The sequence below is a fragment of the Zosterops lateralis genome (genome assembly GCF_965231275.1).
Source record: "Zosterops lateralis genome assembly, chromosome: 36".
Classification (NCBI taxonomy): domain Eukaryota; kingdom Metazoa; phylum Chordata; class Aves; order Passeriformes; family Zosteropidae; genus Zosterops; species Zosterops lateralis.
Genome location: NC_139796.1, coordinates 431,343 through 443,577, shown reverse-complemented (window position 1 = coordinate 443,577; position 12,235 = coordinate 431,343). Strand labels below are relative to the sequence as shown.

Genomic DNA, 12,235 nt, shown 5'->3' with positions numbered 1-12,235 from the left:
CCAGGACACGCCCATCTATCCCAGGATACGCCCATTTATTCCCAGGATACGCCCACCTCACTCAGGGCACGCCCACCTAACCCTAAATCGTGGTACGCCCACCTAAACCGGGACACGCCCACTGAACCCGAGATGAGGCACGCCCATCTAACCCAGGACGCGCCCACTTAACCCAGAACACGCCCACCTAAGCCGAGACACGCCCATCTAACCCAGAACACGCCCGCCTAACCCAGAACACGCCCACCTAATGGAGGACACACCTACCTAGGCCAAGACACGCCCACCTCACCCAGAACACGCCCACCTCCCCGGACACGCCCAGCTAACTCAGGACACGCCCATCTATCCCATATACGGGTCACGCTCATTATGAGGCCACGCCCCCTCGTTGTGAGGCCACGCCCCCAAACGGCAGCACACGGGGCAGGCGCGCCCCCTGGCGGACCAGACGGGTAAAGAGATAACGGGAATGGGACACCGAGATACAGATAACAGGCACCGGGACCGCTGATACCGGGAATGGGACACCGGGAATGGAACACCGGTACCGGGACACCGGGAACAGGACACGGCCCCAGGAACAGCCCCCAACACCGGGACTGCCCCCGGCCCGGGATCCCGGGAACAAAATCCCTTTATTGGCACTGGGGGAGGGCGGGGGGGACAACTGGGACCACCGGGGGCTCCAGGACCCTTCAATGGGACCACCAGGACCTTCACCGGGACCACCAGGGACCTTCACTGGGACAGCGACGTCTCCGTGGGGACCATGGGGAGACTCTGCTGGGAAAGGGGGGACACGGGGTGGAGTTTTGGGGGATCTGGGGGTGGGCTTGGGGGTCTGGGGATGGGTTTGGGGGTCCCAGGGGTGGAGTTTGGGGGTCTGGGGATGGGTTTGGGGGGTCTGGGTTGGATTGGGGGGTCTGGAGATGGATTTGGGGGTCTGGGGGTGGATTTGGGGGTCCCGGGGGTGGGTTTGGGGATGGATTTGGGGAGTCAAAGGTGTGGAGTTTTGGGGGTCTGGGTTGGATTGAGAGGTCTGGGTGGGATTTGGGGGGTCTGGGGGTGGGTTTGGGGATGGATTTGGGGGTCTGGGGATGGATTTGGGGGTGGATTTGGGGGTCTGGGGTGGGTTTGGGGGGTCCCCCATGGGGGGGGTCCGGCCTTACCGGGGGGCTCCGTCCCCGCCGCCTCCAGAGGCCTGTGGGGAACAGCCCGGGGGTCACCGGGGTCAGGGGGGCCCAGCAGGGCGGGTGGGGGTTCCTGGGCCCCCCTGAGCCCCCCAAATTGGGGTTCTGGGCCCCCCAAAGCCCCACCTGTCCCAAGCACGGCCGCAGCCCCCGCCAGGAGCAGCCCCGGGACGGCGACACCGAGAGACACCCCGAGGAGCCGGGGGGGGGCTGGGGGAGAGAGGGGGGTCACTGGGGTCCGGAACCGGGATCCAGAACCGGGATCCAGAACCGGGATCCAGAACCGGGATCCAGAACTGGGGTCCAGAACTGGGGTCCAGAACCGGGATCCAGAACCGGGATCCAGAACCGGGATCCAGAACCGGGATCCAGAACTGGGGTCCAGAACCGGGATCCAGAACTGGGGTCCAGAACCGGGATCCAGAACCGGGATCCAGAACTGGGGTCCAGAACCGGGATCCAGAACCGGGATCCAGAACCGGGATCCAGAACCGGGATCCAGATCCAGCCCGGGGCGGGGCCGGTACCGTTCTTTAGGGTCCCGCCGGTGGGCGTGGCCTGAGCGGTGGACGTGGCTCCGGTGATGGGTGTGGCCTTGACGATGGGCGTGGCCTGTGTGGTGGGCGTGGCTTCGTATGTGGGCGTGGCTTCGAGCTGACAGTCGGTATCACCCAAACCTGGGGGACAAAACCCACCGGATTTGGGGAATTTCCTCCTCTGGGATGGGGAAATCCCCCCTGGGATGGGGAAATCCCCCCCTGGGATGGGAAATCCCCCCCTGGGATGGGGAAATCCCCCTCCCCAAAACCCACCGGAGCTCCCAATCCTCGCGCTGGGCTCCGATTCCCACCAGGCGCTCCCGTTGTGGTTCCGGTACCGGCACCGCCAGCACCGGCCCGGCCCGGGCACCGGGAACTCCACCCAGTGCTGCTCTGGGGGGGCAGAAACCACCTGAACCGGGGTTTCCCCTGGGCTTTCCCCCGGGATTCCCCCTGGGGTTTCCCCCGGGATTCCCCCTGGGGTTTTCCCAGGGATTTCTCCAGGTTTTCCCCCCGGGAGGAGCTCGAAGGCGCTGCCCGGGAAGCGCCGCGGGGCGAGGCAGCGGAGCCGGGCCGGGCCCGGTTCTGGTCCCGGTTCTGGTCCCGGTTCTGGTCCCGGTTCTGGGCCCGGTTCTGGGCCCGGGGGGAGCAGGAGAATCAGCGGGGCCGGGAGGAGCCGCGGGGAACGAGAACGGGAACGGGCCCGGGATGGGAGGGGGGAAAACCGGGGGGAATCCCGAGAAAACCGGGGGGAAATCCGGGGGAAATCCTGGAGGGAATCCTGGAGAGAATCCCGGGGAGACTCCTGGCTGGAATCTTGGAAATCCTTGGGGAAATCCCGGTGGAAATCCTGGTGGGAATCCCAAGAATCCTGATGGAAATCCTGAGAATCCTGGAGGGAATCTTGGCCAGAATCCTGTTGGGAATCCTGGGAATTCCAGGGGGAATCCTTGGGGAAATCCTGGTGGAAATCCTGGTCAGAATCTTGGAAATCCTGTCGGGAATCGAGGCCCAAACACGAAGGAAACGTGGCAACCACGAGGAACAAAAACTCCAACCTCATCTTCATCCTCCTCCTCCTCCTCCTCTGGGACCCCCAGGAACGAGGGAAGAGCCAGAATGTCCCAGAATGTCCCGGAATGTTCCGGAATGAGCCAAAATGTTCCGGGCCGGGGGCTCAGGGCGCAGGAAGGAAGCGGCTGCTGGGCCCCAGGAAATGGAGATTTGCACAAAATTGCGCAAAAATGGTTTTTTTTTGTGGGTTTTTGTTTTTATTTTTGTACTCGAAGCTCTGGGCTTGGTGGGGGTGGGGGGGAATGAGGCTTCTCCAGCCTGGGAAGAGATTTCTGGGTTTGTCTCCTGAAATTTTTTGTGATTTTCATGTGGAAGGGATGGAAAAAGGGGCTTTGGATGCCCCAGATTCGCTACTGGAGCCCAAAATCTGTCCCAGAGACCCCAAAATCCACCTCGAGACTCCTCAAATCTGCCCTGAAATACCCCAAATCTGCCTCTCACCCCCAAATTGCCCCTGAATCTCCCCAAATGTGCCCCAAATTCCCCAAATCTGCCACAAATCCCCCAAATCAGCCCCCAAAATCCCCCAAGTTTGTTCCCACATCCCTCAAATCTCCCCCAAATCCCCCAAATCTGCCCCAAAATCCCCCGAATTTGCTCCAGAATCCCCAAAATCTCCCCCAAAACCCCCCAAATCTGCCCCAAATTCGCCCCCCAACCCCCGCGCGGTGCATTGTGGGACTCTTATTGTCCGCCAGGCGGCGCCCGCGAGCCCCGAGGGGGCGGGGCCAGGGAGCGGAGCCCAGGCTGGCACTGACCAATCAGAGCTGAGGGCGGGCTGAGGGAACAGCCAATCAGCGCATAGGGAAAAGGCGGGAACGTGAGGACCCCGCGGCTCAGGGGCGGCCACGGCGGTGCCTGAGAAACAACGGGATCCGAACCGGGAACAAGAACCGGGATCCAAAACCGGGATCTAAAACCGGGAACGGGAACTATTGTACAAAACCAGGATTCGGAATAGAGATTTGGGACCGGGCTCGGCTCCGGGCTGTCGGCCCCGCGGGGTCCCGGGTCCGTTCCCGCCTCAGGCGGTGCCGGGGCAGCCCCGGGGGGGCCTCCCTGAGGGCGAGGGCGCCGCCCGCGGTTCCTGCGGGAATTTCGGCACAAAATTTCACCAAATTAACGGGGTTTTATCCCAAATTTTCCCGAATTCCAGGATTTTTCCACGTGAATCTTTCGGGGATTTTTATCACAAATTTCCCCGAATTTTCCACGTTGATCCCTCAGGATTTCGGTCCTAAAGTTTCCCCAAGTTCCTGGATTTTTATCCCAAATTTTCCCGGATTTTCCACACGGATCCCTCAGGGATTTTTATCCCAAAATTTTCCCAATTTTTCCACTCGGATCCCTCAGAGATTTTGATCCCAAAATTTCCCCAAATTCCCGAATTTTCCACGCGGATCCCTCAGGGATTTTCATCCCAAAGTTTCCCCAAATTCCAGAATTTTCATCCCAAAATTTCCCCAAATTCTCGGATTTTCATCCCAAAGTTTTCAAGATTTTTCCACTCGGATCCCACCGGGATTTTCATCCCAAAATCCCCCAAATTCCCATTTAAATCCCAATTTCCCCATTGTAACAATACAAACAAATCCAATTTTAGGATTTTTTAACCATTTTTTCACCCAAATCCCCCAAATCAAACAAACCCCAAACCCCCCAGAAATTCCACACATTTCACACTTCATTTATTTAATATTTTTTCCCTTTATTTGTATTTTTTTTGCCAGTTTTTAGTTCATTAATGGGAGGCGGAGGCACTTCGGGGGATCCCCCAAATTAAAAAACCCGCCCCCGGCTCGTTAATTAATTGGATTAATTAATTCCCCCCCCAGCCGGGGGGTCCTTAAGGCACCGGGGGATTGGAAAGAAAATCCACATTATTGCTGGGCCAGGAGGTGCTTTTTTGCCTTTTTATAACATTTTTTCTTTTTTTTTTTACCTTTTAAATTTTTTTTTTTACCTTTTTAATTTTTTTCACCTTTTTTATTTATTTTTTTACCTTTTTAAATTTATTTTTTTACCTTTTTTATTTTTTTCCTTTTTAATTTTTTTTACCTTTTTAATTTTTTTACCTTTTAAATTTTTTTACCTTTTAATTTTTTTTACCTTTTAAATTTTTTTTACCTTTTTAAATTTTTTTTTACCTTTTTAATTTTTTTCTCCTTTTTTTTTCTCTTTTTTTCTTAAATTTTTTTCTCTTTTTTTTTTCTCCTTTTTTCTGCATTTTTTTCTTTTTTTTTATACAATTAATACAAGTCTGTAAAAATATTTACAACTTATTTTTTTGGGGCTTTCTCTCAGCAGAGACGGATTTTTTTGGGGAAAAAAAAAACAAACCAAAGTGGAGTGAGGAAAAGGGGGAGAAAAAAACCCCAAAAACGCTTCCAGAGCATTAAAAAAATCCCAAATTTTCCTCCAATTCTCCTCTTTTTCCTCCTTTTCTTCTTCTTCTTCTTCTTCAGGGAAATTCCCAAGAAGGGGAAAAAACTCCTGAATTTCTCAGGGAATTAAATTCATTAAGTGAATCCCTCTTGAAATTCTATTTTTTTCCCCAATAAATTCAGTATTTTTACCTTAAAAAAAACCCCAGTAAATCCGGGATTTTCTGGTATTTTTACTCTTTAAAAACCCTGAAAAATCTCCAAAAAATCTCCCAAAAAACCCCAAAAAATCTCCAAAAAATCTCCCAAAAAACCCCAAAAAATTCTCAAAAAAATTCAACAACTGGGACATGATGGGGGAAGATTTTTTTGGGTAAAATCCTCCAAAAATCCGGCAGTTTTTTTGGGAATAAATGAATATATTGATATAAAACTGGTGAGGAGGAGGAGGAGGAGAAAACTCTGACAAAGTGCAAAAATCCCACCCCAAAAAATTCCGTCCCGGGACGGCCCAGGGGGAGCCGGGGATGGGTCGGGGTCGGTTTTTTCTGCTTTTTTCCCCATTTTTTCTGTTTTTTCCCCCGTTTTTCCCATTCTGGGAGATCCAGGTGGGGTCGGGATTGTTTTTTTCCCCGTTTTTTCTGATTTTTCCCCCGTTTTTTCCCGTTTTCTCCCCGTTTCCCCAGTCTGGGAAGGCTTGGGGCAGGTTTTTCCTCCCCGTTTCCCAGTCCAGGCACGTTTGGGGCAGGTTTTTCTGGTTTTTCTCCCCGTTTTTTCCCGTTTTTCCCCCGTTTTCCCAGTCTGGGAGCTCTGGGCCGTGTTTTCTCCCCGGTTTTTTTCCCATTTTCCAGTCCCGGAGGGCTCGGGGCAGGTTTTTCACCCGTTTTCCCCGGTCTGGGCAGGGTCCAGGCTGTGTTTTTTCCCGTTTTTTCCCCGTTTTCCCGGTGTGGGAGCTCCGGTCGGGCTCGGGGCCGGTGTTTTCTGGTTTTTCTCTCTGTTTTTCTCTGTTTTTCTCTCCCGGGTCAGTCCAGCAGCGAGGGCTCGGCGGGGCGGATGATGGTCGGGCGGGTCGGGGCCGCCGGGGGCCTCCTGTGGGGGGACGGGGACGGGGAGGGGCCCCCGGGGAGCCTGTGAGACCCCAAAGGGATCTGTGAGACCCCAGTGGATCCCAGTGAGACCCCAAAGGGATCTGTGAGACCCCAGTGGATCCCTGTGAGACCCCAAAGGGATCTGTGAGACCCCAGTGGGTCCCAGTGAGACCCCAAATGGATCCCTGTGAGACCCCAAAGGGATCTGTGAGACCCCAGTGGGTCCCAGTGGATCCCTGTGAGACCCCAGTGAGACCCCCGGGGAGCCTGTGAGACCCCAAAGGGATCTGTGAGACCCCAGTGGATCCCAGTGGATCCCTGTGAGACCCCAGTGAGACCCCCGGGGAGCCTGTGAGACCCCCAGGGATCCCAGTCAGATCCCTGTGAGATCCCAATGGATCCCTGTGAAACCCCAGTGAGACCCCCAGGGGATCCCGGGCAATCCCAGTGAGACCCCAAATGGATCCCAGACAAACCCAGTGTGACCCCAATGGATCCCAGTGTGACCCCAGTGGATCCTGGGCAATCCCAGTGGATCCCAGCTGTTCCCAGTGGATCTTGGTAAGTCCCCAGTGTATTCCCAGCCATTCCCAGTGAATCCTGGTGTGACCCCAGTGGATCCTGGGCAATCCCAGTGAGACCCCAGTGGATCCCACCCAAACCCCATTGGATCCCAGTGGATCCCAGCCACTCCCAGTGGATCCCAGTGAGACCCCAGTGTATCCCAGCTGTTCCCAGCCACTCCCAGTGTATCCCACCCCCTGTCCCCCCAGCGCTGACCTGGGCACTCCCGGGGGGATTCCGGGGGGGATCCGTGCGGGCCGGGCCGGGATCTGTGGCGGGGCCGTGAAGGGGTCGCTGCCCCCGGGGGGGCCCAGGCGGGAGGGGATGGGGGGCGCGGCCAGAGCCGGGCCCGGGGCCCCCCCCGGAACCGCCACCGACACCGGAACCGGCACCGGCAGCAGCGGCGGCGGCCCCGGGGCGGCCGCACGGAGAGACGGGGGGCGGCCCGGGGGGAGCAGCACCGAGGGCGGCCGGCGCTGGGGAGGGGGGCTGCAACAGAAATGGGGGAAATAAATAGGGTCAGTTATCCAGGGAATGGGGTCAGTGTGGGGCTGGGGTCAGTGTGGGGCACAGAGGGACGGGGGGCGGCCCGGGGGGAGCAGCACTGAGGGCGGCCGGCGCTGGGGAGGGGGGCTGCAACAGAAATGGGGGCAGTTACTGGGGGAATGGGGTTGGGGTCAGTCTGGGAATGGGGTCAGTGTAGGAATAGGAACAGGGTCAGTATAGGAATGGGAATAGGGTCAGTGTGAGAATGGGACTGGTCTGGGAATGGGGTCAGTGTGGCAATGGGGTCAGCCCAGGAATGGGGTCAGTTAGGGGTCAGTCCAGGAATGGGAACAGTCTGGGAATGGGACTGGGGTCAATATGGGAATGGGGTCGGTGATCCTGGGAATGGGAATGGTCTGGGAACGGGGTCAGTTATCCAGAGATTTGGAATGGGGTCAGTGTAGGAATGGGGTCAATATGGAAATGGGACTGGGGTCAGTTATCCAGGGATTTGGAATGGGGTCAGCCCAGGAATGGGATTGGTCACCCAGGAATGGGATCAGTCCAGGAGAACCCAAACAGAACCAAACTGGGACAGACACCCCGAGAGAGAGAGAGAGAGAGAGCCCAAACTGGGACAGCCATGGAGTCCCACTGGGAACAGCCCAAACCCCCCAGTAACCCCCCAAACCCCTTCAGGACCCCCCAAACCCCCAAATCCCACCTGTGTCCGGGCCCAGGCTGCAGCCAGGTGTCGTCCACGGGTGTGGTCACGGTGCTGGTGCTGATGTCCCCCCCCAGGACCCCCCAAACCCCTCTATAAACCCCCCAAACCCCCTCAGGACTCCCCAAATCCCACCTGTGTCCGGGCCCAGGCTGCAGCCAGGTGTCGTCCACGGGTGTGGTGACCGTGCTGGTGCTGATGTCCCCCCCCAGGACCCCCCAAACCCCCCAATAAACCCCCCCAAACCCCCTCAGGACCCCCCAAATCCCACCTGTGTCCCAGCCCAGGCTGCAGCCAGGTGTCGTCCACGGGTGTGGTGACCGTGCTGGTGCTGATGTCCCCCCAGGACCCCCAATAAACCCCCCAATAAACCCCCCAAACCCCCAATAAACCCCCCAAACCCCCAATAAACCCCCCAAACCCTGCAGGAACACCCCAAACCCCCCCAAACCCACCTGTGCCCTGGGCTAGGCTGCAGCCAGGTGTCGTCCACGGGCGGGGGCACGGGCGTGCTGACGGTGCTGGTGCTGATGTCCCCCCAGGACCCCCCAAACCCCCCAATAAAGCCCCCCAAACTCACCTGTGTCCCGGGCCAGGCTGCAGCCAGGTGTCGTCCACGGGCGGGGGCACGGGCGTGCTGACGGTGCTGGTGCTGATGTCCCCGATGATGGCCAGGGCCTCCCTCAGGGCGTGGTACATCCTCAGCATCTCCTCCCTGCGCTGGGCCTGCTCGGCCGACTCCTCCATCAGGCTGCTCTGGTCAGAGGACGAGTACAGGAAGGCCAGCAGCTCCGAGTGGATGAAGTCCTTGGTCTGGGATGGGGGGGAAATGGGGATTTTAGGGTTGAAATTGGGGTTTGTGGGGTGGAAATTGGGATTTATTGGGTGGAAATTTGGGTTTATGGGGTGGAAATCTGAATTTATTGGGTGAAAATTGGGATTTTAGAGTGAAAATCGGAATTTGTGGGGTGGGAATTGGGGTTTAGGAGGTGAGAATTGGGGTTTAGGGGGTGGAAATATGAATTTTAGGGCAAGAATCGGGATTTATTGGGTGGAAATTCGAGTTTGTGGGGTGGAAATAGGGTGAAAATCTGAATTTATTGGGTGGAAGTTGGGGTTTGTGGAGTGGAAATTGGGGTTTAGGGGTGGGAATTTGGGCTTACGGGGTGAAAATCTGAATTTTAGGGCAGGAATTGGAATTTATGGGGTGAAAATTGGAATTTATTGGGTGGAAATTGGGGTTTGTGGGGTGGAAATCGGAATTTATTGGGTGGAAATCAGGATTTATGAGGGGAAACTGGGATTTGTGGGGCTCAGAGCCCCCAGAGCTCTGCAGGGCTCCTCCCCATCCCCTTTTTTAATTTTCCCATCCCCTTTTTTCCCCCCTCACGTTGTTGATCATGAGGTGCATGATGGTCTTTGGCATCAGGTCCCGGATGGATTTGTTGATGATCCCCACGTAGGAATCCACCAGGTTCCGGATGGTCTCCACCTGCCTCTCCAGCTGGGGGTCCATGGAGAAGGTGTTTTCCTGCGCCCCCTCCTCGCTCTCCGTCTGGGGAGGGGGAGACACGGGCTTACAGGGGGGTCCTGGGATCCATTTCTGCCCTGGGACTGATCCCTGGGATCCTTTCCTGGCCTGGGGGGGATCCCAGTGATCCATTCCCATCTTGGGGTGGATTTCCATGATCCTTTCCTGTCCTGGAGAGGATTCCAGAGTCTGGGGGGGTCCCTGAGCTCAATTCCTGTCCTGGGGGGATCCCTGGGATCCTTTCCTGTCCTGGAGAGGATTCCAAAGTCTGGGGAGGATCCCTGAGCTCGATTCCTGTCCTGGGACTGATCCCAGAGCCTGGGATGAGTCAGAACCAGGGTCAGAGAGGATTCCTGGGATCCTTTCCTGGCCTGGAGAGGATTCCAGAGTCTGGGGAGGATCCCTGAGATCAAATCCTGTCCTGGGGGTGATCCCAGGGCAGGGACAGGGGCAGGGGGGATTCCTGGGATCCATTTCTGGCCTGGGGAGGATTCCAGAGCCTGGGGTGGATCCCTGAGCTCAATTCCTGTCCTGGGACTGATTCCAGGGCAGGGAAAGGGTCAGAGACAGGGGCAGGGAGGATCCCTGTGATCCATTCCTGTCCTGGGGTGGATTTCTGCGATCCATTCCTGTTCTGGGACTGATTCCAGAGCCTGGAGAGGATCCCTGAGCTCAATTCCTGGCCTGGGACTGATTCCAGGGCAGGGAGAGGGTCAGGGGGGACTCCTGGGATCAATTCCAGTCCTGGGACTGATCCCTGTGATCCATTCCTGTCCTGGGAGTGATTTCAGAGCAGGGACAGAGTCAGGGGGATCTGTTCCTGTCCTGGGATGATCCCAGAGCAGGGAAAGGCTCAAAACCAGCCTGGGGAGGATCCCTGGGATCCATTCCTGGCCTGGGGCTGATTCCAGGGCAGGGACAGGGACAAGGTGGATCCCTGAGCTCAATTCTTGTCTTGGGACTGATTCCATTTTTCCCCCTTTTTTCCCCTGGAATATTTTGTTTTCCACCTGATCCTTCTCGGGATAAACCCCGGCCCTGAGGAACGAGGCTTTCCAGCTGTCCACGTCCTCCTGGGAGTCACAGGCCAGCTCGATCTGCCGCAGGTCCTTGTACACATTTCTGGGGGAAAAATTGAATTTTGGGGTCGGGGGAGGCTGGAAATCCCAAATTGCTCCTGGAAATTGGGATAAATTCTGTAAAATTAATTTTTTTTTTAAATAAAATCTGTAAAATTCACTCTCTGAGGAGGATCCTGGGGGGGTCCAAGGGGAGGAAAAATCCAAATAAAATCCAAATAAAACCCCAAAAAAATCCACAAAAATAATGGCAGGGAGGGGGAAAAAAAAGTGAATTTTCCCTGCAGGATCCTGGAGTATTAAGGAGAAAAATAATTAAATTAAAGGGAAAATAAAGGGAAAAAATAATAAATTCTGCAGGAATTAATTTTTTTGGGGATAAATTCTGTAAAATTTCCTCTCTGAGGGATCCAGGAGGAGCTTTGGGGGTCCAAGGGAAGGAAAAATCCCAATAAAATCCAAATAAAATCCAAATAAAACCCCAAAACTCCCCAAAATTAATTTGGGAGAGGATTTTGAGGATTTTTTACCTCTGCTCGGTGTTGAAAATGGCAAAGACGTGTTTGGTGGACATGAATCCCTTCTCCACGTCCCGGATTTTCAGGTTATCCAAAGGCAACATGTACTTCTTCTCCTTCTCCTGGGGGGAAAAATGGGGAAAAAGGGGAAAAAAGGTGAAAAAAAGGGGAAAAAGGGGAAAAGGGGCTGGGACGAGGCTCAGGGGAGGGACTGGAGCTGGAATTCCCTTTTTTTCTGGCTGGAATTGTGGGTTTCCTGCTCAAAATTCACATTTTTTTCCATCTGGAGCCCCTGGAATTCTCATTTTCCCATCTGAAATCCCAGATCTCTCCCCAAAACCCCCATTTTCCTGTATGGAGCCCCAGAAATCTTGGATTTCTCACCCAAATTTCCCATTTTTCCATCTGAAATCTTGGATTTCCTCCCCAAAATCCCCATTTTTTCCATCCAGAGCCCCCCCAACCCCCCCTTTTTTTCCCCCCAAATCCCATTTTTCCATCTGAAATCCCATATCTCTCCCCAAAATTCCCATTTTCTTTCTACCTGGACCCCCTGAAATCCCCCATTTTACCCCCCAAATCCCCATTTCCCCCCCCAAATCCCCCATTTCCCCCCCCAAAAATTCCCATTTTTCCCCCCCAAATCCCCATTTTTCCCCCCAAACCCCATTTTTTTCCCCATTTTTACCTCCTCATCCTTGTACCAGGACAGGGACTCTGCCGTGAGCACAAACCAATATTCCTTGGAGCCGCCCTTCATGATGCTGATGTTGTTGATGGTCAGCCAGCCCCGCCGGATCACCTGGGATCAGGTAAGGGATCTGGTCACTGGGGGGATCCCAACACAGCCCAGGGGGTCCCAAATCCCACCAGAGCCCAGGGGATCCCAACACAGCCCAGGGGATGGTCAGCCAGCCCCGCCGGATCACCTGGGGCCAGGTAAACATAGGGATCCTGAGACACAGCCCAGGGGATCCCAAACCCCAACAGAGCCCAGGGGATCCCAACAGATCCCAACACAACCCAGGGGATGGGGGGCCAGCCCTGCCGGATCA

General features: G+C 55.5%; 1 protein-coding gene across 2 annotated transcripts in view; it reads right to left on the bottom strand.

Annotated features, from left to right (window-relative positions):
* Positions 1-5,251: 5,251 nt before the first annotated feature.
* DNM2 (dynamin 2) overlaps positions 5,252-12,235 on the bottom strand; it is a 31,361-nt gene continuing 24,377 nt past the window's right edge. For both annotated transcript variants that reach the window (XM_083881872.1, XM_083881873.1), the window contains 7 exons: positions 11,869-11,982; positions 11,193-11,302; positions 10,594-10,705; positions 9,443-9,607; positions 8,633-8,865; positions 7,059-7,331; positions 5,252-6,279 (listed from right to left, as the gene is read on the bottom strand). In XM_083881872.1, coding sequence (XP_083737998.1) covers positions 6,213-6,279; positions 7,059-7,331; positions 8,633-8,865; positions 9,443-9,607; positions 10,594-10,705; positions 11,193-11,302; positions 11,869-11,982 — 1,074 coding nt within the window. In that variant the 3' untranslated portion in view covers positions 5,252-6,212. The remainder of the gene's footprint in view (positions 6,280-7,058; positions 7,332-8,632; positions 8,866-9,442; positions 9,608-10,593; positions 10,706-11,192; positions 11,303-11,868; positions 11,983-12,235) is intronic.